Source organism: Haplochromis burtoni, unplaced genomic scaffold, assembly GCF_018398535.1.
Source record: "Haplochromis burtoni strain Fernald_Lab_line unplaced genomic scaffold, NCSU_Asbu1 Contig_490, whole genome shotgun sequence".
Taxonomy (NCBI): Eukaryota; Metazoa; Chordata; class Actinopteri; order Cichliformes; family Cichlidae; genus Haplochromis; species Haplochromis burtoni.
This window is the reverse complement of record NW_024582851.1, coordinates 58814-85715: the sequence shown is the minus strand read 5'-3', so window position 1 is coordinate 85715 and position 26902 is coordinate 58814. Positions and strand designations below refer to the sequence as shown.

At 38.4% G+C, this 26902-nt stretch overlaps 2 protein-coding genes across 2 annotated transcripts in view; one reads left to right on the top strand and one right to left on the bottom strand.

Moving 5' to 3' along the window:
* Positions 1-7381: 7381 nt before the first annotated feature.
* On the bottom strand, positions 7382-10328 carry hoxb13a (homeobox B13a). Its single transcript, XM_005947114.2, has 2 exons — positions 9355-10328; positions 7382-8187 (listed from the first exon to the last, which is right to left on the bottom strand). The coding sequence occupies exons 1-2, from the start codon at positions 10058-10060 to the stop codon at positions 7940-7942; spliced, it is 954 nt and encodes a 317-aa protein (XP_005947176.1). The 5' UTR covers positions 10061-10328; the 3' UTR covers positions 7382-7939.
* A 4295-nt stretch (positions 10329-14623) lies between these two features.
* eve1 (even-skipped-like1) overlaps positions 14624-26902 on the top strand; it is a 41597-nt gene continuing 29318 nt past the window's right edge. Inside the window, exon 1 of the mRNA XM_042213858.1 lies at positions 14624-14777. Coding sequence (XP_042069792.1) covers positions 14624-14777 — 154 coding nt within the window. The remainder of the gene's footprint in view (positions 14778-26902) is intronic.

The following is a 26902-nucleotide window of genomic DNA, read 5'->3' as shown; positions in this document are numbered from 1 at the left end:
TTCTCATGTATATATCTCATGTATATCTCATGCACATATCTTTCTTTCTACATAGCACTTTAATTCTTATTGTTTGCACTGAAGCACCGCAGCAATTTCCTAATGTTGTAAACCTCAACATCTGGCAATAAACCCCATTCTGATTCTGATTCTGATTCTGATTCTGATTCTGATTCTGATTCTGATTCTGATTTAATTTTGAAATTTAATACTGTTTTCCAGGCTTTATGCAGCCTTACTCATAACTCGGCTAAAGTATTTTATCATACTTTTTAGAATACATACATTATCAATTTAAGTTAAGTTCTTTGATTTAAATTATTCAATTATAGAATTTAATTCTGATTTTATTTTTTTGTTGTTTTTTGTGTTTATTTATGCTAAATAAAACATGACATTGCATACCTCTGTACACAGGCAAACTACAAAGTAAAGGCAAGTTTCCCGAGGTCACAGGTATAGTGTGATACTATCTAGCTCGCTGATCTCTTATATTAATCTCTAAACATGTTTGTGGTTGTACAAGTCAATCTTTTTAAAGCTGTCTTCCATGTATAAATTTATTTGCACACATAATGCATCTGATAATGAAATCATTGTGACCCCCCCTTAAGTATAATATTTAATTTCACTTCACACCACTGTCAATCCCAGCTGTGGATAAATGTGTATAGACAGCTTTCTTTTGAACATCTTTCTTTTCTTTTTTATGCTATTTCTTTTTTTGTTGTTGTTGTTTTAAGTCTAGTCAATTTAGTCTCTAAAAAAATGGTTGGTTGGATCCAATGTTGAATTTTGACTAAGTATATAATATAATTTAACAAATATTAAAATTCCTCTGCAAAATATTAGCTGTGCACTGATATATAAACATATAAATGCCAGTGATGCGTGATAACCCTGAAAATTCCACAGTGAAAATGATCCACTCCTTTGAAAGCATAATATCTTTACTGAAACCCTTCCTGAATAAAAGTACTGAATAATAATCTATAAAATGCACTTAATCATTAATAAAATAAATAAAGTAAATTTGAATGTTCTTTCTGATTCTTTCATATGTATGTGTTACTGCATTCATTTTTAAATTGAAGATCACTTTACTTATATTTCAGATTTTTTATGTTTTATTGATTATATATTTTTTATTTATTTATTTACTCTTGGTGTTTTTTGCTCTTAATTTTGTGACATTTTCAACAGATATTGTCAAGTTCTTAAAGAGTTACATAAAATTATAGTCTTGAGTCCTGCATTTTTTATATTTTACTAGGAACATGGGCAATAGGTACAGTAATTTGTGGAAACATATGACAACATGACTCCTAACAAAGCTTTCTTGTAATATCTTTAATATCTTTATATTTAATATCTTGTATAACTAGCTCGGCATTCCAGCTCTTCTTTGGATGCTGATTGCCTTTTATTCCATTCTCTTTCATGATGATCCCACACTGATTTAATAATTATGAGGTCAGGACGCTGGGTAGGAGTGTCCATTGTGTGTTTTTAAATCCAACGCATCTGCAGTTTGTAATGCTGTTTCTCTTCCTTAAAATGTCATCTTGACAGCAATGGTTTCTGACCTGCATTGCCTTCCATGCCAAGATATGCCAACTATTCAGCGATACTCCTTGAAATAACCCATGGTGAAAAAAATGACTGCTGAATTGTGTTATCATTATCATTTTTATAGATTCAGCAAAAGAAATGGGAGTGGAGAGGATTATTTTTGTGGCAGGCTGCTAGTAACTAAGTGTATAAATTTTTAGTGCTTGTCTGTTATGTGTTTAAACAACACTGGTTCCTACCTTCAGTTAGATACCTTTTTATTTTTTCAGTGATTATTAAATGAGTGTTAAGTGGCTTAAAAAACAAACAAAAAATAAAAATTCCTCTGACAATGGCCAGGTACAAGGAGTGGCCTGAAAAGTAAGTGAAAATATAGCAATTATCATAAGACCTTCAAAAAACTATGGCTCAAGTACAATCTTAAAAATGACAAGTTTTGCTCCTAGTAAGGAAAATATAAAGAAATAAGGGGTGACTCTAGACCAGCGGTCTCAAACTCGTGGCCCGGGAGCCACTTGAGGCCCACGTCACCCCTACTTGCATATCGATGTGAAGAAATACAATGCAATTTTGCCCTTGAAGTTACTTTTTTTGCTTGGGAGGATTCATTTGTTGTTGAGTGCAATGTTAAAATAAGTTATTTAAAAAGCAAAAAATGATTTAATATGAAGGCAATATGAGAAGAGAGTACAAACATCTGGACGGATTGGCTGTGTTAGTTCAGTGAGACAGTTATTTGTCACTTGCTGTCAAAAACTAATATATACACTTATGTCTGCATTTTTATTTTGTTAAATATGAACAAAATGATAGCAGAAGTGCTGCCACGTGTCTGGTCAGAAAGAGAGTACCAATGTATTTATTTGGTAGTTCAATGAAAGGCTTCAGTTAGTTACTGTAAGCGTGAGGGAAAAAATTGTATTCACAATTGAAGTTAAACTTACTAGTTGAACACTAAAGTGGCCCTCCAATGAGATGACAGTACCAGCAGTGGCCCACAGCTCAGACCCCTGCCCTAGACTTTTGCATACTACATTAGATGCTGCATGCCTTTTTTTCTTTAGTAAAGATAAAAAGGCATGCTAAGTGAAAGACATATTTAAAATGCATGTGTGGATTAAAGGGATTTTCTATAGTTATGTGTGAATAAAGTGATAGCATGGTCCAGCTCAAAGGCTTGCTCTTTCACCTCCTCCTCCTCGCTGGTATGCAAAATAAAGGGGAGAAGTAACTTTGTGAGCTTCAGGTCTTCCATCAATTTTGTTGGTTTTAAAAAAGGAAAGAGATGGAGCAGTAAAGAAAGTCAACAGACCAGCAGAACACACTGCTATTTGTGAAGTTCAGTGTTAATTTTTAATGGTAACACACATGGGGCGATTGTGGCTCAAGAGTTGGCAGTTCGTCTTGTAATCGGAAGGTTGCTGGTTCTCGGTCGTTGTGTCCTTGGGCAAGACCCTTCACCCGTTGCCTACTAGTGGTGATCAAAGGGCCCGGTGGGGTCAGTGTCCGGCAGCCTCGCCTCTGTCAGTGCACCCCAGGGCAGCTGTGGCTACAATGTAGCTTGCCATCACCAGTGTGTGAATGTGTGGATGACTGAATGTAGTGTAAAGCGCTTTGGGGTCCTTAGGGACTAAGTAAAGCGCTATACAAATACAGGCCATTTACCATTTACATGCATGCGCCTCATTTTGAAATATAAAGTATTATTTTCTTGATAGAAGCAATTAATCAACTCTTCATATATGTACCCAGCAGTTCAATTATGTGCATTCCCTGGTGCAGCCTGCTTTAAGCAAAAATAACTACTGCTGTCCAGTTCATTCTAATTAATACATTGTATGCTTTAATGTGCACTTGACCCTGGAGTTTCACATCAGTTCTGCCAAATCGCCCTGGCAAAGCAAATAAAGTTGTATTTAATATTGTATTTCAATTTTTAACACTGTATTCTAAGCCACATATTTGAGCCTGTAGATATTACTGTAAAAATCTTCCTGCACACAGAAATCTCACATTTCATCTTTGATTGTATCTGAAGCATGTGTATACATATTCTATTTGTTTAATAAAATAAACTGACTTCAAGCAAAGTATCCAATGAAAGAGAACTAAGAACTTTTAGAAACATTTCTGTTGAAGCAATTAACTTCAATTTGACAGGAACACAAAAAGTGCATGTATTTAACACCAGTCAAGTTTTACAGAAGCATTTTCCTTTATAGTTTTACTTAAACTATTATATTTCTGCTGTCACCCCATGCAATTTATAGTCAGCACTCCTTGAGTGGACTTGGACTTTCTTTAAAAAGTCTACAGTGTTACTTCCATGAAATGTGCAGATGAAATGCTCAGTGCAATGAAAACCATTTTCTGGTGGACTGAAATGTCATTTAAAAGACATTGCCCAATGAAGCAAAAAAATAAATAAAATAAAATAAAAATTACGGCCATGAAAAAGAAGCCATCAATATGATTTTGTGTAAATTATTTCTGGGGATTCATGGTAGAGATTTGGATATAGACCAAAACTGTTTTAAGACAAGAAATTCTGAAAAGTGTTTTTATTCAATAACAATTCCTGAATTTTAAAATTTTTTCTTACAATAAAATTGATTTTTCTTTGCTGCATTTCAGGTTTGTTTGACCTTTTTACAGCAGAAAAGAAAAAGACAACCTGCACCGGTGGTCAAAACCACTTGGAAGGGACCACATGGCAATCAAGAAGGCACTCCTTGATAGTCATTTGAATTTTGGGCCATGAGGGTGACCAAATGTCCCTCAGAACGTGGCACAGCGTTTTTGTTCCCTGTGCTCCTGTGGCACTGTGACTAGTTCTAAAGGACATTTAGAACTAGCGCTTATTAGTCTGGTTTTTACCCACATCTATGTACATGAAAGGAAAACTTTTTGTTATAGTCTGAAGAAGGTTAGCCAGTCTAATGCCCTACTCCTCAGCAGATAAGATAAGATGAGGCTTGATTATTCAAGACCTTGTATGTGAGGAGCATGATTTTGAATTAAATTCTGGATTTAACAGGGAGCCAATGAAGGGAGGCCAATACAGGAGAAATATGCTCTCTCTTTCTAGTCACTGTCAGTACTCTTGCAGCAGCAAATGTTTAATATGATGGAAACTATCACAAACAAAAATGGAACAGCAGTATGTTCTGAGAAATTGATTTTTGGTCTTTTTTGCCAATGTTATTTTTCATTTTCACTTTGGGGGGGAAATGTTGTGTGAAATCACTTAGTATATGTCTCAAGGTCTGGCTGTGTGGCAGGCAGGATGGGACCCAAATGCAGGACTCGCGACCCGAAAGAGTGAACTAAGGGAGGCAGCTTTATTTTGAGTGTACAAAAATTCAAATACTAAATACAAGAAAACTAAAACAAAAGCTAGACACTAGAGACAAGGATAAAACTTGTAAACTGAGAAACTAGAATTAAGCATTGCAAGGCTCATAGAGGAACATGCAGCTATAGCAGTAGCATGAAACAACAATGGACAGAGGAGAACACGGGGCTTAAATACACAAGAGAGTAATGAGGGAATGGGAAACAGGAGGGAAACACAGCTAGTGCTAATCTGACATAACAAGACGAGGAGTTAGCAAAACTGAATACATTGAACACAGGAAGAGGAACTATCAAAATAAAAAAGAGAAACACACCAACCAAAGACACACAAGTTTAACACAGTGACTGGGGAGACATAGGGAACATAGAGACAAAGTTGACTATACATGAAACGTGGGACACGGGAAAAGCACAGACATGTGACAAGGGAACAGAGACTAAACACAGATAAATACTAAGGGAGAAAGAACTAACATCACTAAGAACTTAAGAAATAAAGATAACCAAAACCAGAAATAACAAAAGTCAAAGAATATTAAATCAGAATCTGAAACATAAATATTGGGTCACAGACCCAGTACTGTAACAATATGTGTGTCATAACTGGATAAAGTTTGCAAAGTTTACAAAAGCAATTGACCATAATTAAAGAATATTGGCCTGAGCATATACCAACTATTGATTGAGATCATAAGGACAAACCAAATTGTTGGAAATATGATATGTTTGGCCTGTACAAGCTAAATGATAATCCTGTATCAGCCACAATTTATTGTATTTTTAATTTTAGTTTAGATATCAAAATTTCAGAGTAACTCTCAGCATTGTTCACCTGTCCCATGTTGTCCCACATAAACACTGTGTTTGCCCCACATTTTATTTGTTAGAATCTGGACAGCCTATGTGAATATTAAACCCTTGTTTTGGACACACAAAATTGCGTCAAAAAATGTTTCAAAGATCTTCAATTATAGCACCCTCTTAAATCCGTCGCTACATCCTCTCCCTATAAACACTTTCAAATTTATTTGAGGATAGCCCACATTGTGTGCGTTTCCAAACAAATTACCTTTAAGTGAAAGTGGTTATCAAGCTACTCAGCATATTCTGCATCTATAAAGCCTACTAACCACAATCTGTGTGTCTGGTAAAGAGGTGATAAGATCCGACACAAGGTCCGGTGCCCCAGTTCTTAATAATAATAATAATAATAATAATAATAATAATAATAATAATAATAATAATAATAATAATAATAATAATAATAATAATTTATTCATTCATTTCAGTTATGTTTGAGCATTAACGTAAATGTTTAGAACTCGGTTTATCGCCCATAAAACACAGTCAAAGGATTTGTTAAATTCAAAAAACGTTGCTCATGGTTTTCAGATTGAGGACTCAGATTTCAGCGTTGCGCAAGAAGTTCACATAAGAAATCTTTTGACTTCACCAGTGCTGAACATTTATGAAATGGAGTGGCATTTATCGATTGCCAAAGTCGCATACTTATCAAAGTATACTTTGTCTTGCATCCACACAATCAGACTATGTAAATTAAAACAGATCCCATTCGCCAGAAAGCACACTAATGTTAAAGGGCTGGACATCGCATTGAAACCATAGCGAGTAAAAACTGTGGTGAGCTCATGTGTAGCTGTAATCTGTGGTGCACGGCAGTCGCCCGTATATATTGTGTGTATTGTTAGTGATGTCCCTCACACACCCCGCTATTATAAAATATTCATGGTAGACTTGATACGAGCCTGTCTGGTCACATGACTTTCAAGGTCACCCACCCTCACGTTTGTGTTTGAGAGCTACATACAATGCAGGCTAAAAAAAAAAATTGTATACATACGCACAGACAATTCTGTTTTGTTCTACAGGAGCTTCTAGGATTATCTTCACGGAACATCAATTATTATTATTATTATTATTATTATCACACATCACGCTCAAGGTCAGGGTCTTTTTTGTCCCCCCCCCCACCTCCTTATTCTCTCTGTCTCTCTCTCTCTCTCTCTCTCTCTCTGTCTGTCTGTCTCAAACGCACGCACAGTGCAGGCTAAAAGAACTTGCAGAAAGCGCAAAGAAAATAACACGATTTGAAGTCTCTACTCAGTTTTGTTCTGGAATTATTATTATTATTATTATTATTATTATTATTATTATTATTATTATTATTATTATTATTATTATTATTATTATACGAATTATTCACGAAATATTGAACTGATATGAATTGCTAAGTTAACTTTATTTAAAATTAAAATACTGTTCACGTTAGTTCTCCGTAATGTTAATGTTATGGATAGAATGTTCAAAAAGGGAAGAGAGGAACGAAAGTTTTTGTTTAGCATTTTTTAAATAATATTTTTATAAATACTTCTAAACAAGTAGATATATTAAAACACATTTCCAATGTCTATGATAATAATAAGTACACTAATGATTTTTTTTTCTTCTCCCATACGCGGTTCTGTCACAGGCATGGAAAACCAGAATGCTTGCCATTCCATGAGACAGGCTTCCACCACAGGGAGCGTTCCTCCAGAGGCAGACTTGGTAAGTGAATCTGGTCTATCGTGAACAGTTTTAATCAACAAGCGCAAAATGGATTCCTCTGTTGTTTGTCTAATTTCGGATATCAGTTTTCAATGTTAAATAAAAGTTTGTTTGCCTCCTCAAGGCATAGAAAATTATTTTAAAAACATAACACCTTTATTGGGATGGGACAAAATTTATTTAGTGTTACACTGTGATTTGGTTACTGTTTTACATGCGATATAAACAGTATGGAGAGCATAGTAGTTATGCTATAGGCTACTTGGCACGGACAACACTGACAGTGGAAGACATACACTAGACAGATATATTATCAAAGCAGTCAGGAAAGTTCTGAAATTACAGTCTGTGAGAGGTCCCACTTCCAGTTTCTTTACTTTTTCCCATTCACTGTTAATTATCTCAACTGTTACGAATTGTCCAAAGAGCAGTGACCTGCATGCTATTGAGTACTGCTCTTCACTTTGGCCACGAATTTTTTCTCCTTCACCCTCCTGTTCTGGAACCAGATGGTAATCTGTCGCTCTGACAGGTTGGTCACGGCCGAAATCTTTCTCCTCTTGTCCTTTGTGATGAACTTGTTGGCTGCGTACTCTTTCTCTAGCTCTTTGAGCTGGACCTTGGTGTAAGGTATCCGCTTCTTCCTGCCTCGGCGGAAAGACAAGCTGTCGTTCTGGTGCGCCACCACATCTGTCAAAGAGAAAAAGCCAGTCTGAAGGTGATGGGCTGCACATACCATGATACATTTTCAAGCTCTACACTCCACGATTGCTGTAATAGTGTAAGTGCCGATAAAATATTTGTCGAGCACAATTTAGCATCTTTAAGGAAGTGAACGGGAACTTTATGTTTGGATCGGACTGGATACAATCCTGCGAGGCAGACGGGAAACGAATATCTGCTGTCTGGGTTAAGTTCAAATTGACCTACAAAAAATGGCGTCTTTAAACACAGTGCACGCATCTATTCTACTCCACACAGACTGTCACAAGGATAGCATTTTGTGTCTTCTCTTGACTTTGTGTTTACGGTGTTTTTAGTTTAATTCTACATTTGTGCGATGTGTGTGTTAAATAAAGAGAGAAGTGGAGTGGGCGTTAGGGTTTTTTCCTTTTAACTCACACATTACAGTCCTGTTCACTGTGAATATTGGGCCAAGAGGATTAATTATTTCCATCATTATTATTGAATTAATTACAATGTTAATAATGAAAGTTAATTTTCCTGTTTATTTAATTTATTTATTCATTCATTAATTTTAGCAGTGGCAGCAGAGTAACATGTCTCTCATCATAATAACCATTATGATAACCATTAAATTAACTGGAAGGCCCCAGCAATAGAATGATTATCTCACTTGGTTAATAAACGATATTGAACGAAACACCAAAATGTTTTTCACTCTGCACCAAGAGATGGCAATGCAAGGCTCATTTCTAAGTTAGAGTCTGCAACATGTTGGTATTTTCACAATATCAAGGATCCAATCAACTTGACGTTAATTTTCACTTGTACGTGACGCCCTAAACTAGATGGGGATTCAAGGGCAGTGATTAACCTCAGCCATCACAAACCTCAAGCACATTATTGCCTTGCTTTTGCAAAGAAACTCGATGCATTAACCGCCTAATTTTAGTCCAAATTTATGAAGACGATAATTTACTATCGGAGCAAATTAATCATCCGAGATGTTTTTTGTTTTAACAAATGTCAATCCTTTAATTTCTTAATTGTTATTAAATGTAATTTTTATTAAATAAATATGTTCAGTTGCGTCATAGTTACAAAAAATCTGTTAGAGTTCTGTTTAACTGTTTTAAAATCGTTATTATGAACCCTGAAAGCAGCAGTACTCACCAGCCAGAGCGGACTTCCAGAGGTGGCCGGCCTGTCCCTGATCTTTGGAGCAGTACATCTGTCCTCCCCAGGCGTTGGTCAGAGCCCAGGGCTGGTAGCTGTCCATGGGCAGCAGGGTGTCATGGCGCGGTTCCCCGGTGCCGAGTGTTTGGACCACCGACACATCCAGGTAGCTGGCCATCGACTGGTATGGGCTGGCATAGCCATGGTAAAAGGCGAACTCCTTGGCCCGGTGGTTCGGATATTCGTCTGAGCTCACTGTTGTGTCCATGTACTGCGAGCTGAGAGCGGCTCCGGCCGCTTGTGTACAGGACTTAAGAGGAGCCCGACCCATCCTGCATGGGTAGTAGCCGTTACCAAAGTAGCTGTAGGGTAATGCGGTTGCGGCCGACGAGCTCTGGTGCGGCACAGCCGCACATTGCTTCCCCGAAGAGGCAGCGGTCTCACCGGAGCCTGAAGCGGACACATCCACTGTGGAATACCCACCTGAAGAGTGCACCAAACTGGACGGGTGGCCACCCAGAGCAGCGGCGGCCGCCGAATGTGCCATGATGTTGCGGCACTGGCTTGCTGCAGTGGCAGCGGCAAAGTTGCCGCTGCCTACCAGCCCCTCCATGTTCTTGTTCAACTCGTCCACGTTGTTGTCATACACAAACATTACCGTTTCCACTGGCCAGCGAGGGTTGAGTACTAAAGAGGCTGTCATATGCCCACCCTTCCCCGTTTTGGCCTTCGTGTGCCTCAGACTCCGTCCGTTCCTGGCGCTAAGCTGCTACATTTGCTGAATGAGGCTGATCACTGGCGCTCACTACACATACATACATATACACACACACACACACACAAATACAAACACACACACACAAACGCAGCTCAAGAAATGTACTTGTACAGCACTATCATAGCACGGTATGCTGCTTTGTTGGAGTGACGTGTCATTGGGTGTCATTCGGTAGCAAAGACTCCCACTAACCGGCCGGATCTCCACTTACATCCCAGCCGCAGCCTTGACGCAACAAGCCCCCTGGACCAAGAGAAGTAACGGGAGCATAACTATTGGATGAGACAGGGTGATCACGTGATGGGACAAACGCAAAAAGAAGAGTAGAAGAGACTAGTTGAGGACTGTCAGTGAGAGGAGGGGGAAAAAAGCATTTTATGAGTTTCCAGCTGTGATATGAGAAGGGAATGAGCAGATTCGCTTTAGCTTACTGTAGTTTGGTTTACTTTAGTTTGTCTCTGCAGCTGCCTTTGCGTCAGACTCAAGTCTGTGATGTGATGTTCTCTGGTCGATACTAAGAGTGACATTACCTTAGTCTGCCTAAAGAAAGAAAGAAAGAAAGAAAGAAAGAAAGACAATGAAAATAAATCACTAGACCAACTTCTTTTGTGTCGTACATAAAAGTACGTGGTGCAAATGGACTCGGCAATATCTAAAATGGACTCGCCAATATCTGAACTGACCGTTTAGATAATCACTTTTTCAATAACTATACTCTCCATTCTACACTGGCAGCACACCTGAACCACAAGAAACAAAAATGTAAACTGTAAAGTGTATAAGTTTCAAACTGATTTGAAACTTATACACTTTCAGAGAAACTGAAATTTTGTTGTGTAAATGTTATTTATTTATTCAATATTTATTCTTCCTTTAATATGGAACTCCAGATGCTCAGTTTTATACAGATGTGAACACATTTAAAATCGGTGCTTCTCAAATGCATGAAAAACTTATTATTAATTTATCATTACCGTGAATGTTTTCAAGCCTTCTAAAGCAAAGTTTGGCTATTAAAATAAATGCACCCACTGGAACATTTCTCCACCTAGTGAAAAATCAGGTTTTAGTTTAACTCGCTCTCAGTCGTTCTGACTAAAGTAAACGTTAAGGAGATTTATGGAAGGGTTTTGGAGTTCTTAAAACTTGAGAAAAACGGCTTTGGTTGAAAGTGTCTCGGAAAGGTTTCCGCGGCACTCAAGGGCCGTTATATTAAGAAACAATTTCACTACGGGGAAGTTATTGTTCTCATTTTTTATAGGAGACGGGAACTTAGTCTGCGCTTGGTTTGAAATTAATCCTTCTGATGCTCCTCTATACTGTAATTGAAATTACTGTAATTATTTTTATTTTGAATCACTCCATGTGCCGTATACATGAAGGCTAAATAAGCCGTAAGTGAGAAATTAGTGAATTTCCTAAAGGTTATTAATGAACATGAAGACATGGAAAAGAAATGGTTGGTCAATGAAATACTGCAGACAGGAACCATTATTTTGCTTCAATACATGTTTTATCTCTGGCCTGCAATGAACCTATATGACTACTTCTTCTGCAAATAATTTAAAAGGAAACTTAAAGATTAAGCATTTTTTCAGTTTTTTATTCATTCTAGAATAATTTTGTTCAAGTTCATTATCTACAGAAAGCAGATCTAAAGAGAAATGTGGTGGGTAAAATAAACTCCTTACACATTACCATGAGCTCTTAACCCGAAGCTTCCAGCCTAAAAGCGTAGGGCCACTCATTTGAGTTCACTGGATTTTCATCATTTTCACCAGGGAGTCCGCCATTAGGCGCATATACGGTGGGGAAGTTCACTTTTACGTGTGCCGCAGAATTAATCCAAACACATTAATATCAGATCTTGTTTTCAGTAACATTACAGTGACAGACTTTAGGATCACGTGTGAAGCCAACAGCCTGTACAATGTGAAGAATGCGGAAGTTTACTTCTCACCAAGCTACATAAAGAGGAAATCAAGTCTTTGTTTGAGCTTTGTGGTCATAGAGCAGTGGCTGGATCCGTACAGTATAAAGAAATAAGCCGTTATAATGGACTTTAAATAAATAAAATATAATAATCTGTGCAATAATTTAAATGTTTTGAAATATATTAGAATTCAAAATTAGCAACACAAGCTGAATGTAAAACTTGTATCTAAAATATATTCTGCAGTTCAGGTTGGGTATCAGACGCCACCTCTCTGGGGACATCTTAGGCCCTCCAAGGTTTGGAGGCCTATCTCCCCCTACCACCACTTCCCCTGCCAGTGGTGGACTCCCTCAGACATCGGTGCGTTGGTGGTTCTTTGTGTCCGGGGATGGGCGTCCAGGTACACACCGGCTCACTCCTTGGCGGCCGCTTATCGGGGCCTGGAGCCTGGGGCTTGTTCGGGCCACTTCGGAGGTGGGGTGCCCCCGGCCTCTCGGCCTGGGGCTCGGTCACTCAGGCACGGCTGGCTGCCGGCGGAGCTCACGGGCGCGTCACTGCAACTCCCCCTGGCTTCTGCTCCGCGGCTGCTGAGTGACCCCTCATCTGGGACTCTCCTCAGCTCTTTCTGGGACAGTGGCGCGGCTGCCCCTCTGTTGGTCTTCCTTGGTCTCTTGTGTTCTGGGGGCCTCTGGATGTCTGGAGTTTTGATCTCCTCCATACCTGCTTCATGCCCTGGAGGACGGGGCTGTGGCCCCCCCACACCCTCTAGCAGATCATTACATGAAGGAACCTTTTAAAAAACAAAAAACAAACGCGTCCATGCTCACAGGTGTACACACGGGTGATCACACCCACAAACTACACCCTTTTTGGCTCCTACCTCAAAGCACACTGTGTTCTGTTGATCTTATGTGCTGCACAATAATGTTTAACATTTAGTATTTACTGTCATATTCCCATATATCATTGTGATGTTGTTTATTCTATTACTCTTGTTCTCTTCTGCTTGCTTTCTTTTTTCTTTCTCAGCAGGTGACCCAGGTGATTGATATATGCATTTTTTTTTCTTCTTTTTTTTCTTTTTTCTGCTCATTCTGTTGGTTTTTGGTTTTTGCCCTTCTCCCCCGTCCCTCTTCTCAGCTGTTTCTCTTTCCCTCTTTCTTTCTCCCCTTCTTTCCTCCAGTCAAGTCTGTCCCGTATTCAGTAAGTGAAAATAAAATAAACAATAAAAGGTGAATCAAATGGACCATTATGGCAAGGCTGGGATGGTCAATTTGGTAAAGTAAATAAATCCGTTGGGCATCTTTCTTTGCCTTTAGACAACAATTCTGATGGCAAGAGAGCCAAACGGGACAGGCAAAATAAAATAAAATAAAATAAATAAATAAATAAATAAATAAATAAATAAATAAATAAATAAATAAATAAATAAAATAAATAAAATAAAATAAAATATATTCTTACACATGTAACCATCACGGTGTTTATTCCAGCTCACTATCAGGTGAACTCGAATAAACACTATTATATTTAATATTTATATAGCGCTTTTATACTAAAAGTGAGCACTTGAAGCGTTTTTCTTACTAAAGGTCTCAATCAAGCATTCACACAAGTGCTTTTTTCTATGCATGAACACTTTTAAAGTAATGTTCATACACTCAGATGGCTGCAACTTGCTCACAGACACTTCTACATGCAGGTTGGGGAAACCAGTAGACGACCGGCTAAACCTCCTGTCCTATCCTCACTTGCCGTCACAATATGACTATACTATCACAATATCAAAACAAGGAAAGAAAATATTCGTTTTAATTCTATATTTTTGTTGTAATATCTTTAATTGTTATTGACTGTTATATAAACATTTCACTGTGCAATAGTTCTGTGTATGTGACAAATACAATCTTAAATCTTGAAGCTGCCAATGAATAAATAAATAAATACATAAATATTCACAATATTGCCATCAGTTATATTCATATGCAACATTTATTTTCCTTGTGTTGTTTTAAAGCAAATGAATAAGTCTGAAAATACAAGTGAATGGGGCGCCAGTATGATAAATTTACACAGTTAACATTAAGTCCATGATAAGCATAATATCTATAATTGTTATTCTGAAATATCACCAATATAGTCCGTAAACATTATTGATAGGATATTTTTAAATTTCTATTCCTAAATAATTTTAAAATATTTTTTTTTTATCAAAATGAGAAAAATTAATCTCCCATGTTAGTTTGGCATTTATGTTACTTATTTCCAATTTATTCTGACAAGGAATCAGTAGATTGCGAGGTTGAGGGTTTATTTTTAAATTAAAATAATATTTTGTATTTTGCCCAACAAAGTAGAAAGCTTAAAACTGCTTCAGTAGACATAGTCCTTTATAAATGAAAGGAATAAATGAAAGGAAATAAACAGCTCAGTGGTGACGTAAATGCAGATGAATCACCTGCTCAAATCGACTCTATTGCTTTGTATAGCTGAGTCAAAGGAGCTTGCAAAGAAGACTTCAGCTTTGTATAGGTGAAGTCTTCTGTTCAAAAATGTTCAAACCTTGCAGCGTGGCCTATTGCAGACAAGACTTCACAAACAAACCACCCAGACAGTACGACTCTAACCCACAGTGTGGTCTGCTGTTGGTGGGGGTGTCAGATGTCAGACCGCCCCCGAAGGTCAAGGTCAAGTTTAACGTGAAAGGTGGGTGGGTTGGGGGGTTACAGCCAGAAAGACAGACATATTGTAATGAGTTCAACTTCAAGTTCAAGACCACCGCACACCTTGAAACTCACTCTCTCTGTCTGCGTGTGCTTGTGTGTCACCATGGTTGTGTTCAAAATTGCTTAGATGATGCCACACACGGATGAGGCCCAATGTTACCACTATAACCGGTATGGAGTTAAATCAGCAGACTGCAATTCACTCAAAATGAATCGTGAATAAAAAATAAAACCATTCTCAATAACATAGAAGTCAACAGACTCACAGGGAGACTGAAAAGTCGTTTCTGAAAATAATAATAATAATAATATTTTCACTTTCAAATACACAGCGCTATGAGGATAGTACACTTTATTTCAAGCCTGAATCGTCCTCTGGTCTTCGTCAGGGCATTTTGTCATGTATGTATTTTCTCTTTTTAATCTAAATACAGTCTATAGACAAATAAAGCTAATACATCATTTATTTTAGAAAAAGAAAATGTTGTGTCATATTCATTGATACATTTCATTAGTTTACTAGGCTAACCCTATTTCTCTGGGCTACTGTGAAATTACTAAAACATTCCCAGTCTCATTTTCCCCATATTTCTGCAATCCATGAATCGAAATCAGCGGTATAGGTTATAAAATGTCATACAGTAAGTGAGAGATGAAATTTAACGGCTAAAGCAAGCATAAACTGATATATTTTATTTTAAGAAATTTACACGGTAGGTACGTGGGATGTTCTACCTCCTGAACTACGGGAGTGGTTCCTGCCACAAGGGTGGCTGGCACCCAAAAGGTAGAACATGTCAGTTATTACTTGGAAGATTTGTGGTTTGATTCCTAACTGCTTCAGTCTGCATAATTTAGAAACAAACCCCAAGTTGCTCTCCGCTGTATCCATCAATCAGAATGGGTTAATTGAACACGATTTGAGCGCTCAGGTAGAGCAGGAAAGCGCTATGAGAAGCAGGGCATATAAATATTGGAAAACGTAACATCAAAAGAAAATACAGCCGACTACGCGTTCCCCAGAAACGTTACAAACTGTACGTGTCAAATTATATCTGCGTCGACTTAATCATGTTTTAATGTTTTGATTTCATTTGGTGATAGTTATAGGTTAATTACACCGATTAGTCTGCGTAAAAAAGAATTAAATAAATACACATCTAAATGTCATGTTTTTACCCTCATAAAGGCCAGTGGAACGGTTTCACAGGTCTTCTAGCATTTGCTTTTAGAAATCCTGCGAATGTAAAAATATCGTATATGCTATATCAGTTATTTCATTTGATGACTTAGAACAATAGACTTAGATTAAACGTATAAAATCACCCTGCCTAATAGAAAATAATAAATTTATACAGGGGTTTAGGGTTGCAGGACTATAATATAATAGAATATATTAAGCTGGAAAAAAATGGTATTACAACATTGGACACATTTTAGAATGTTAAGATGAGAACAAAACTGGTTTCATATAGTATTATGTACTTCTCCCTTTGGCTTTCTGTGTAATAAATTGTGAAAAAGACGGTTGCGCAGATCGATCCTGGTGCTTTTACGTGGTCTTGTCTTATTCTCCATCTTGAGCAAACTCTTGAAGGTTATCATTGCATTGCAGGTTTGTTTCAGTTTAAAGAACTGCATCCATTGTAATTTCACGGTGCATCCAGGCTTGATGCAAATGCAGTAAACAAGGAACATTTGCAGCCTGAAAATATGGATTGAAGTATGAAAAACGCTCCGGTTTCATAACACAATACCACTTCCGGCTTTCTTTTAGGTTACCTGATCCCAAAAAAGAAAAAGAAAAAAGTCTGAGCTGTCACCTAATTGACATGACCTGTCCAAAGTTCAAATTTATTCCAAAGGTGCCGTGGCTGAAAGTAATTCGTTATCCAGACTTTTTCTTGAACTTCATTAGACTTAATGTCACTGATCTAAATTTAATTCAGCAATTTACATCCGATACAAAGCCGTAAGAGCTTCAGTAGAATAATGGAAGGAAAGTTGCCAGGCAGTGGCTGTAATCTTTACACTAAATTTCCAATAATGTTAGTTACATTTATACCTCTAGTTTTATAAAGATATATTTAGAAAATATATGCTGTATAGTCAATATATCGAACTAATTACTTACTATGGTATAAGTTATTAATTAAAGTATATACAATAGTGTAGAGGAACTAGGTCAAGCATAATGCTGTAGTATCTACGATTAATCACATGAATGTGTGAATATATTATATTTGTAGGAAGTGTACAAAATACCATGCAATCAACATATTTAGCTGATTGTATGTAGCTTATTTAAACATTCCTGAGTTTAGCTGCACCAGTCAGCAGTGTTTCAAATAGGCTACCTTTTTTATAATCTTCATGTTTAATTCAGCAGTAAAAACATATTAAATCATTAGGGTATTCAGTATTGATATAAAATCCTCGAACTTTATTTCAAATATGACTTTTACATTCACACACAAACATTAAAATACACTGTGGAATAGCATTGTTAAATAAAGAGTGTAAAGGTAATTTTGTACACACTTTGAAAACCTCCATTCACAAAATGGACAACTTGGTCCTCTAAAGAGCAATATACAATCTTGAAAAAATATAGTAAGTTAAAATTATAAATTAAGCTACATAATAGAATAAAGTTTTCAACACCCTATTAACTGCAGTCATGATATGTATTAACTCAAAAAATAACCTGATTTGAGCCAGTTTAACTCACTGTATGCCACAGGTCTAGATCTATGGAATCCAAGCTGTAGCCCTCTTGCCCTGCTCTCCCTATGGTCTTAGTGGAAGGTTGGCTGTCAAGAAGCCATTATTAAGGAAAGGAAACAGGGTGAAAGGGGTTAGGTGTGAGAAATTACACAAGAAATGGACTAAACATCAGTGCCAGCAGGTCTGATGGAGTGATTAATGTAAATTTGACATTTTGTATCAAATCATCAGGATGTACAGAGGAAGTCAGGGGAGAGGTACATCAGTGAGTGGCCACAGGAATCTGAAAGGGTTGTTTTCACACCTGCAGTGTTGAACTTCTTTAAACTGGTTTGTTTCCACCATGGCTGCAGTTCACTTGAGCAGATGTAAGCATAGTAATCAAACTTGGGTGCCAACCAAAAACTGCTTTGAAGGAGGTGGTATAACGAACTGTAGTGTGGTTAATCTCAATTCAATTTTATTTATACAGGGCCATATCACAACAGCAGTCACCTTAAGGCATTTCTTGTAATCCGGACTGTACAAAAATATTTACAGAGAGAAACCCAACAATCATATGAGCCCCTATGAGCAAGCGCTTTGGTTACAGTAGGAAAGAAAAAATTTCTTTTAACAGGAAGAAACCTCCGGCAGAACCAGGCTCAGGGAGGGGTGGCCATCTGATGTGACAGGCTGGGGTTATCGGAGGAAGAAAGAACAAAAGGCATACTGCGAAAGAGAGCCAGAGATTAATAACAAGTAATGATTCATTGCAGAGAGGTCTATTAACACATAGTGAGTGAGAAAGGTGACTGGAGAAGAAATACTCAATGCATCATCCCCCAGCAGCCTACACATATTGCAGCATAACCAAGGGAGGATTTAGGGTCACCTGATCCAGTTATATGATTTAGCAAAAGGGAAAGTTTTAAGCCTAATCTTAAAAGTAGAGATAGTGTCTGTCTCCTGAATCTAATTTGAAAGCTGGTTCCATAGCAGACGAGCCTAAAAGCTGAAGTGTCTGACTCCCAGTCTATTTTTAAAAACTCTAGGAACAACAAGTAATCCTGCAGTGGGAGCACTTCCCACTGCAGAGTTGCAGAGTTGTGGACTGGAGTCACATGACTTGGACTCGAGTCAGGCTCGAGTCATTAATTTTATGACTTTAGACTTGACTTGAAAAAATGTTCTAAGACTTGTGACTTGACTTGGATTTTTACACCAATGACTTGGGACTTAAATTGGATATGAACCTGTTTACTTGAAAAGACTTGATATTTTACCCCAAATATGAAATTTTATTAAATATTAAATTAAATATATAAAAAGTGCGTACCATTAATTCATTTAATTCATTCTTACCACACTCCGTATGTATGTGTGCAATGACTGTAGCACAGCCAATCAAATAAACTAGATTTAAAAAAACAACAAAAAAACGTTTCAGACAAAATTTTGGCCAGTAAGATCTGGCGGGGGGGGGGGGGAGAAGGGGGGGGCTCGTGGACGAGTCGATCAAATTCAAAATTCATAAAATTCAAATTCAAATTTTATTTGTCACGTACACAGTCATACACAGTACGATATGTAGTGAAATGCTTGGACAACTGCTCGTGACCTAAAGAAAACAAAAAAGGAAAAGGCTATGAATAAGATAGGAAATAAATATGAAAAATTAAAAAGGGTAAATTTAACTAGGAAGGAATAAAATATAAATTAAGGTTAAAAATGAAATAACTGTACAACACAAATTAGAATGAAGGGTAAATTTAACTGGGAAAGAATAAGATAAAATATATAAATTAAAGTTGAAAATAAAATAACTGTACAACAAAATACACAATATAGAACTATATAAGAATGTATGAAGAAATATAAATAAATATATACACAATAACAGCAGCTGTACAAGTATTAACTGGAAATGAAGAATATAGTGACCAGTGTTGTGCAATCCACATTATGTCTTGTGCAGTGCAAATATGCTTAAAGTGATTTAAGTGATGAAGTGAAAACAATGTCCAGAATGTCCAGTGTGTGTGTAAGAACTATATGTGTGGGTCAGTACTGTGTGGTGGTGTGATTGAGAGACCGTATCGCCTGCGGGAAGAAGCTCCTCCTCAGTCTCTCTGTGTTGGTCTTCAGGGAGCGGAATCGCTTTCCTGACCTCAACAGAGAGAACAGTCTGTTGTTGGGATGGCTGAGGTCCTTCACGATCTTCCTGGCCTTGGTCCAGCACCGCCTGCTGTAGATTGAGTGCAGGTCAGGGAGCTCGGAGCGGATGGTGCGCTCAGCTGACCGCACAACCCTCTGTAGAGCTCGTCTGTCCTGCATGGTGCTGTTCCCGAACCAGGTTAAGATGTTTCCCGCCAGGATGCTCTCTATGGTGCACGAGTAAAAGTTCCTGAGCACCTTGGAGGGCAGTTGGAAGTCTCTCAAGCGTCTGAGGTGGTAGAGACGCTGTCGGGCCTTTTTCACCACGGTGTTGATGTGACAGGACCATGACAGGTCCTGCGTGATGTGAACTCCGAGGTATTTGAAGCTGTCCACTCTCTCCACTGGGCACTCGTTGATGACAGGGGGTCTGGTAGTTCCTCTCCTGCTTAGTGCTGAAGTCCACTATCAGCTCCTTTGTCTTACTGACGTTTAGAAGGAGGTTGTTCCTCTGGCACCAGTTCTCCAGATTCCTAATCTCCTTCAGGTAGGCCGTCTCGTTGTTATCAGAGATCAGTATGAGGTAGTCAACAAAAAACAAAATGCAATATGTAAAACATGCAAGAAGGGAATCACACATGGAGATGGAACAACCTCCAACTTTGTAAGACATTTGAAGAACAGTCTGTGGTTCTTTTCTGTTGCTACAATGAGATAGCTGACTTAGCTAACATTATCTTATTAGCAAATGTTCTCCCGGGTATGTCAATAATATTGTTTGGCTTTAATATATGTGATATTTTTGTCATGCTATTTTAAAGCATTTCAGGAAGTGGGCTCTGAACCTGAAAGACAATTTATCACCATCTCTTTCCCATTATTCAACCCCGCTTGGACTGACAAATATTTATTTTACCATCACGTCAAAATTCAAAACCCACTGTGTTTAATTTGCAATTAGTGAATGGCAGTGTTTTACTTTTGCATGGCTTTTATCTGGACAGGCCAAATGCAATGTCTGGCCCAGTGAAATTTCTTGGTTTGAAAAACTGGCCCATCTTAGTGTGTAACAGCCCTGTATTACATGGCCTTTTTCTTCTGTCATTTACGTCAATAAATCACATATAATACTTTGAGTGCTCTTATTGAATTAGCTGTTGTTTATTTGCAAATGTCAGTAATTCTTAACAGGGATCTGAAATATTGCTTATTAGAACTGTGACTTTGACTGTCTGAAAACTATGAGGATTTAAGTGTTAGTAGAAACAATTAAAGTCAAATGCAATTCATTAATGGCTATAATGGAATTTATTATATCAGTTTGTTTAACTCTAGCAGATTTGTGCTGGGCAGTACAGTATGGCTATCTACAGCAGAAAGCCATCACAAATGCATTATTAAGTGACTTGATTATTGGTTGCAACCTGCCCCTGTCTATTGTGGAAAACAAGCGTTTTCGGCACTTTCTGACAGTAATAGTTTCTGACAAAAACAGTAGTTTCTAACAGCAAATACAGCCCGGTATGAACAATTTTTGATGAACAGTTACATCAAAAATGATGATGATGGTGATCATCTTGATGACCCAGAGCTCTGGCATGACTTAACCTTGGAAGATCAGGAAACAGTAGGTGCTGCAATGGCAACAAAACAGCACCTGCAGTGTTTTGCGCACACACTTCAGCTGGTGGCGAGAGATGGGTTGTCAAAGACCAAAGTGGCATCTCCCCTTCAAAGATGTGTTTGGAGCTGAATTTTTTAAACAGAAAGTGATCCCTGCTGCTGTAATCACAAGACGGAATTCAACAGGCAAGTAAAAGCAGTCCCGCAATGTTAACATCTAAAGTTGTTCTTGAAATGCCTGGGCACAAGGAGAGTGGAACCTGTTGAAGGAGATGGTAGACATTTTGAAGCCTTTTGGATTTGACATTACATGAGAAAATAGACACGATCAGTGCCGTTGTTCCATCCGTGCTGTCCATCAATCACCACCTTGAGAAACTGAAGCCTCAAGTTTGTTTCCTGAATGGTCTGGTCAGGAGTCCCAAGCATCTTTGAACAAAAGAATTTTTGGAATTTTTATCAGTGTGCGAATGGCTAGAGCAGAAGATGGGATCACTGCCCCCTTTTCAGATCCAGTGTACCTGGGCATTTAGTATGTCTATATCTATATATATGTATTAGTGCTGTTATGTGCAGTTATGACATTAACACCATAAGGCAAACCTATACCGAGTTAGCGCGGATTGCGTGGGGCTGGACGGCATCAACAAGTTAGCGCGGTTAGCTTGTTAACGCATTAGCGCCGTGCAGCCCCACGCACAGGGCAATCCGTACCCAGGGCTTAATGGCGTTAACATAATTTTAGCACTAATATAGATATACAGAGATTAAACAATAATACTAGTACAAATAAAATAAAATGAGTAAATAATTAATTAATCAATTAAATAATTTGTTAGTTAATTAATACATTAATTAAGGAATTAATTAATTTTATTAATACATTAATTAAGGAATTAATTAATTTAATTAATACAATAATAAAAAGAAATCTAATAAAGCCCACATATAGCACTCCTGAGGATCGGAAAGATTTTCTTCCTAAAGATTTTTTTATATACAATGAAAACGTCTGCCCAAAAAGTAAAGCAAAGCAAAGTGCAGGGCATAACCAGAGCATATGTATGTAATCTGCTGGTAGGTTCTTACACGGAAGGCAAGAAGGGTCTGCATCAGAATACATGTCTGTAAGCTCTTAAGAACAAATTGAGGATCCAGGTATACCTCTAAGAATGGCCTCCCATGATTCATCACCAGTTGCTGAACCTATGTCCGCTTCCCACCACCTTTTGTTTTGCTCAAGAGATCATGTCATTAATTATAATTATCGTGTCATTACTTAACCCATACAGGGTGGCAATTAGTCTGTTCTTTGGTGGTGACAGTGATCAAATATTGTCTGTCACTATCTGGTAAATTTGGAAAGGAAGGCAAATCTCCAGATATCTGAAGAAATTTGAGTTCGAAAAATTAAAGGTCACTTAGTTAAAAGAATGGGAAAACATTTTCCCTTAAAAACAGGTTAAACAAAAATTTAATGCCTTTTGTGTGCCATAATTGATAATAGGCATCCAAAGAGTAAATATGGTTTACCAAAGATGCATACACATGATGTCCCTTTAAGACCAATTGTCTGTATGATCAACACGGTCACCTATAACATCTCAAAGTTTCTGGCTTCGAACCTTTAACCATCTGGTAGGCAGCTCTGAACACCACATCCGGAAAACCTTGGATTTTGTTGAGAAGATGAGAGATTTCATTATGGAAGCAGATGAAACAATGGTCTTGTGTGATGTTGCATCTCTCTTCACTTGCGTTCCAGTCACTGAAGCAGTGGAGGTAGTTCATAAGAGATTACAGGATGACCCCAACTTCAGCAACAGACCTACTCTCGGCACTGACCAAGTGTGTTTTCTTTTGGAAGAAAACACCATTTTCACGTACAAGTGTCAGTACTACATGCAGAAAGATGCGTGTTCAAGTCATTGGTTCAGGTATGTGGACAAAATCTGAGTGAAAATCAAATCAAGCGAAAATCCTTAGTGATCTCGTATGTGTCAGGAGAATTGGAACACTTGAGGCACATTTTTTCTAAACACTGCGCCTCTCCAAAACACACTGCACAAAATTTGGCCCACCCCAAGGGTCGGGTACCCCGACACAAACAGAGTAATATATTGTATGATTTTAAGTGCTGGGAGGATTGCCATGATTCATACATCGGGGAAACAAAACGACCTCTGGCTATGCAGATGGCACAACACAGAAGAGCTAACTCGTCAGACCCGAACTACAAAGTCTATTTACACTTACAGACCAGTGACCACTCTGAGGTGGAGGTGTGGTCTCTGGCTCAGCTGCAGGGAAGGGTGGTGCAGCAAGCTCAAGGGGCAGTTCCAGGGAGGTTGGTGGGACAGGTGTGTGGTGTTTTGTTAATGAGCTCGCTCTCTTCCTTTATGATTTAGTAAAACTGGAGCGGCGTGTGGGAGAGGAGTGTCGGAGTGCAGCTGGAAAGCTGTATGAGTGGGTGCTGAGCCAAAAGTAGAGAGATAAACCAAAAGTAGAGAGATTTTTTCATAACTGCCCAAGTATTTGAAAAAATCCTATTACAATAATTTGTTGGTAGTTTCCAAATGCCTTCAGACTTGAATTCTAAAGACTTTCATTGTGATTGGTAGTAATTTATAGTGAAAGTTACCTTAGAACATGTGTTACTACTGATTTTAATAAATGAAAGATAGTTCCATAGTTTAGGTAAATAAAGAGTTGAAAGATATGACACACTTACTCCACACCACCATAAGTACAAGTATAAGTACATAGGTATAAGAAAAACTGCAACAGCAAACTCATTTTTCTATTCTGGGTACTGTGGGCAACAAAACTATGGATGTTAAACTATTTGAATGTCATGATAAAAAGAAGTCCAATAGCCATATGTTATACAGATACAATTGTGTACTTTGATCATTTGATCAAAAATACCAACCCTTTGGAAAAGAGTTTGGCAGTGTCCACATGCAAACTCTGCAAAGCATGACATCTGTAAAAAGTCCGGTGAAAGCTGAAATCAAAGACAATAAGAAAATCTCATTGTCATGCGTGGTCACAAATGATGCTATTTATCCTTGCATGGGAAATATGCACTCAATAATATATCTGCACAGGATGTTCTTCGTTTTTTTCTGCATAACATGTGTTTCTGATGAGGCCCGCATCAGCCATGTAGTACCACACTTGCCACTGTAGTCAGTCACTATCTGAATATATGTGAGTAATATGTGATTATAAAGCGAGTAAGAGCTGTATGATCAATGACAATGAGAAATACAATGATGTCCATATACTGTAAACACATTTAGTTATGCTAGCTTAGCCTGCAAGGGGGCTTCACATGATGCACTAAGCATTTTTCTTTTCTCACCTCTTTTACTCAGTATGTATTTACACACCACCTCCCTCACCACCAACTGGTCACGGCAGAAAGACTTTCCCACATTTTAAGTCTGGTCTGCTTCCAGGATGAGGCAACAAACATCCTTGAGTACATCAGGAAAATGTCCATAACTGACCGTGTGCTTAGTGAATACCTCAGGCAGCAGTAATCATGGCATCACAGGAGCTCTGAGTTCTGAGCACAAGAGATGCAGGCTGTGCAAAGACGCCCCGAGACAATCCAGCACATAACAGCAGGATGCAAGATGCTAGCAGGCACAACATACATGGAACAACATAACCAAGTGGCTGGCATAGTATACAGGAACATCTGTGTCAAGTATGGCCTGAAAGTCCCAAGGTAATGCGATACGGACCCCGGGGGATTAAGAATGACCGAGCTAAGATCTTCTCTGACTTTCAGATATAGACAGACAAACTGATGATGACTAACGAACTGGACATAGTATCTTAGAGCATAGAAGCTTGAGAAATATCAAGAGCTGAGAGAGAAGCTCCAGAAGATGTGGAGAGGGAGGGAGGCTAGCTCATGTAGTCTGCAAATGCAAGAGAGATTATAGGACTCTTTTTAAGAAATAATTTTGTCAAATTTACATTTAATTTATCACTGTCAAAAGATCCCTTAAGGTCTATTTGGTACTGGTACAGGTCCACACCACATAAAAAAGCAACAATAACACCTTGAGAACATTTCATACAAAGTATGTTTCAGAACCTGGGCTGAGTTGTGAATCGATTTGTTATGTGTGTGTACTAGAGGACAACACACACATTTTCTGTAAATTTCCAAGACATTTTAGCAACAAGAACAGGATAGTTACATATGTTTGGCACATGCAGATTAAATGCAACATGTGCATTGTTCCTCAAATATGGATCTAGTGAAGAAAACCGTGTCTGAGTGTTTGATCAATTACACAGATTGGGATAATTCATTGTTCCAAGCCCCAGACTTCCAAGTTATTCCAAGTTCCAAGTTATTCAGCTGTATTAGGACATTATCAGCCTGTACTTCAGCCAGTTGGCTGTCACTGAAACACACACAACATATACATACATATACATACATACATATATATATATATACAGTATATATATATGTGTGTGTGTGTGTGTGTGTGTGTGTGTGTGTGTGTGTGTGTGTGTGTGTGTGTGTGTGTGTGTGTGTGTGTGTGTGTGTGTGTGTGTGTGTGTGTGTGTGTGTGTGTGTATATATATAGATAGATAGATAGATGAGTATGAACAGGACAATTCTGTGATGTTGAATGTTGAAAAGCACTTCAGTGGCTCTCCCTATTTCCCAGGAGGTCACCACAGTAGATGGATCATCATGTTTGTATTTGTATTGATCAACAAATAAAGATTTTCAAGATGGCGGCGCGCACAGACGCAGCGGCTCACTGCTCCTCACGTTCGGTGTTTTGTTTTTTACTTTTTCTACGTGTATCTCTGTGGATGTGTGTGTTTTTTATTATTATACATCGAGTAGAGTCCACCTACAGTCGTCAGGACCTTCTGAGTTTGGGATTACGCTGTGCAAGGAGCATTACATCGGACTACCACCACTTTCATGGCATTTCGGAGGACATAATAAGAGCTCCAGGGTCTCCGTGGTTGGTTCTTCCCAGCGGCAAGACAAAGAGGAAACGTAAACAAAGGAGGCAAAAGCGTGGCTGCAGGGCAGGCCCACTAGCTCAGCTAAAGAAACAGCCATTTAAGCCACCGCTTCCGAGTATTTTCCTCTCCAACGTCAGGTCCATAACCAACAAAATCGATGAACTGAGATTACAAATTGCAGTCAACAAGTGTGTACGGGACAGCAGCATAATATTACTCACAGAGACTTGGCTGCAGCCATCAATTCCGGACTCGGCTATTGAGCTAGCAGGCCGCACGGTCCACCGTCACGACAGGAATGGCCACTCCGGTAAGATCAAAGGAGGGGGTTTATGCATCTACACCAATGACAGCTGGTGCAAAAACACAAAGACTGTAGACAGCCATTGTTCCCCGGATTTGGAATATTTGACTGTGAAGTGCAGACCCATCTACATACCTCGCGAGTTTACTGTTGTCATGGTAACGGCTGTGTATGTACCACCCGATGCTAATGCTAACTCGGCCATGGAGGAGCTGCACAAGACAAGAAAGTGTACTTTATTGGTCCCCGTGGGGAAAATCCCTCTCTGCATTTAACCCATTCACTCAGTGAAGCAGTGG

What these genes read in the sequence shown, in the direction of transcription:
- hoxb13a (XM_005947114.2), bottom strand. Translation starts at nt 10,060, where the DNA reads ATGACAGCCTCTTTAGTACTCAACCCTCGCTGGCCAGTGGAAACGGTA. An exon ending in CTGGAAGTCCGCTCTGGCTG is followed by an intron (nt 8,188 to 9,354) that starts GTGAGTACTGCT and finishes TCTCTTTGACAG; the next exon opens with ATGTGGTGGCGCACCAGAAC.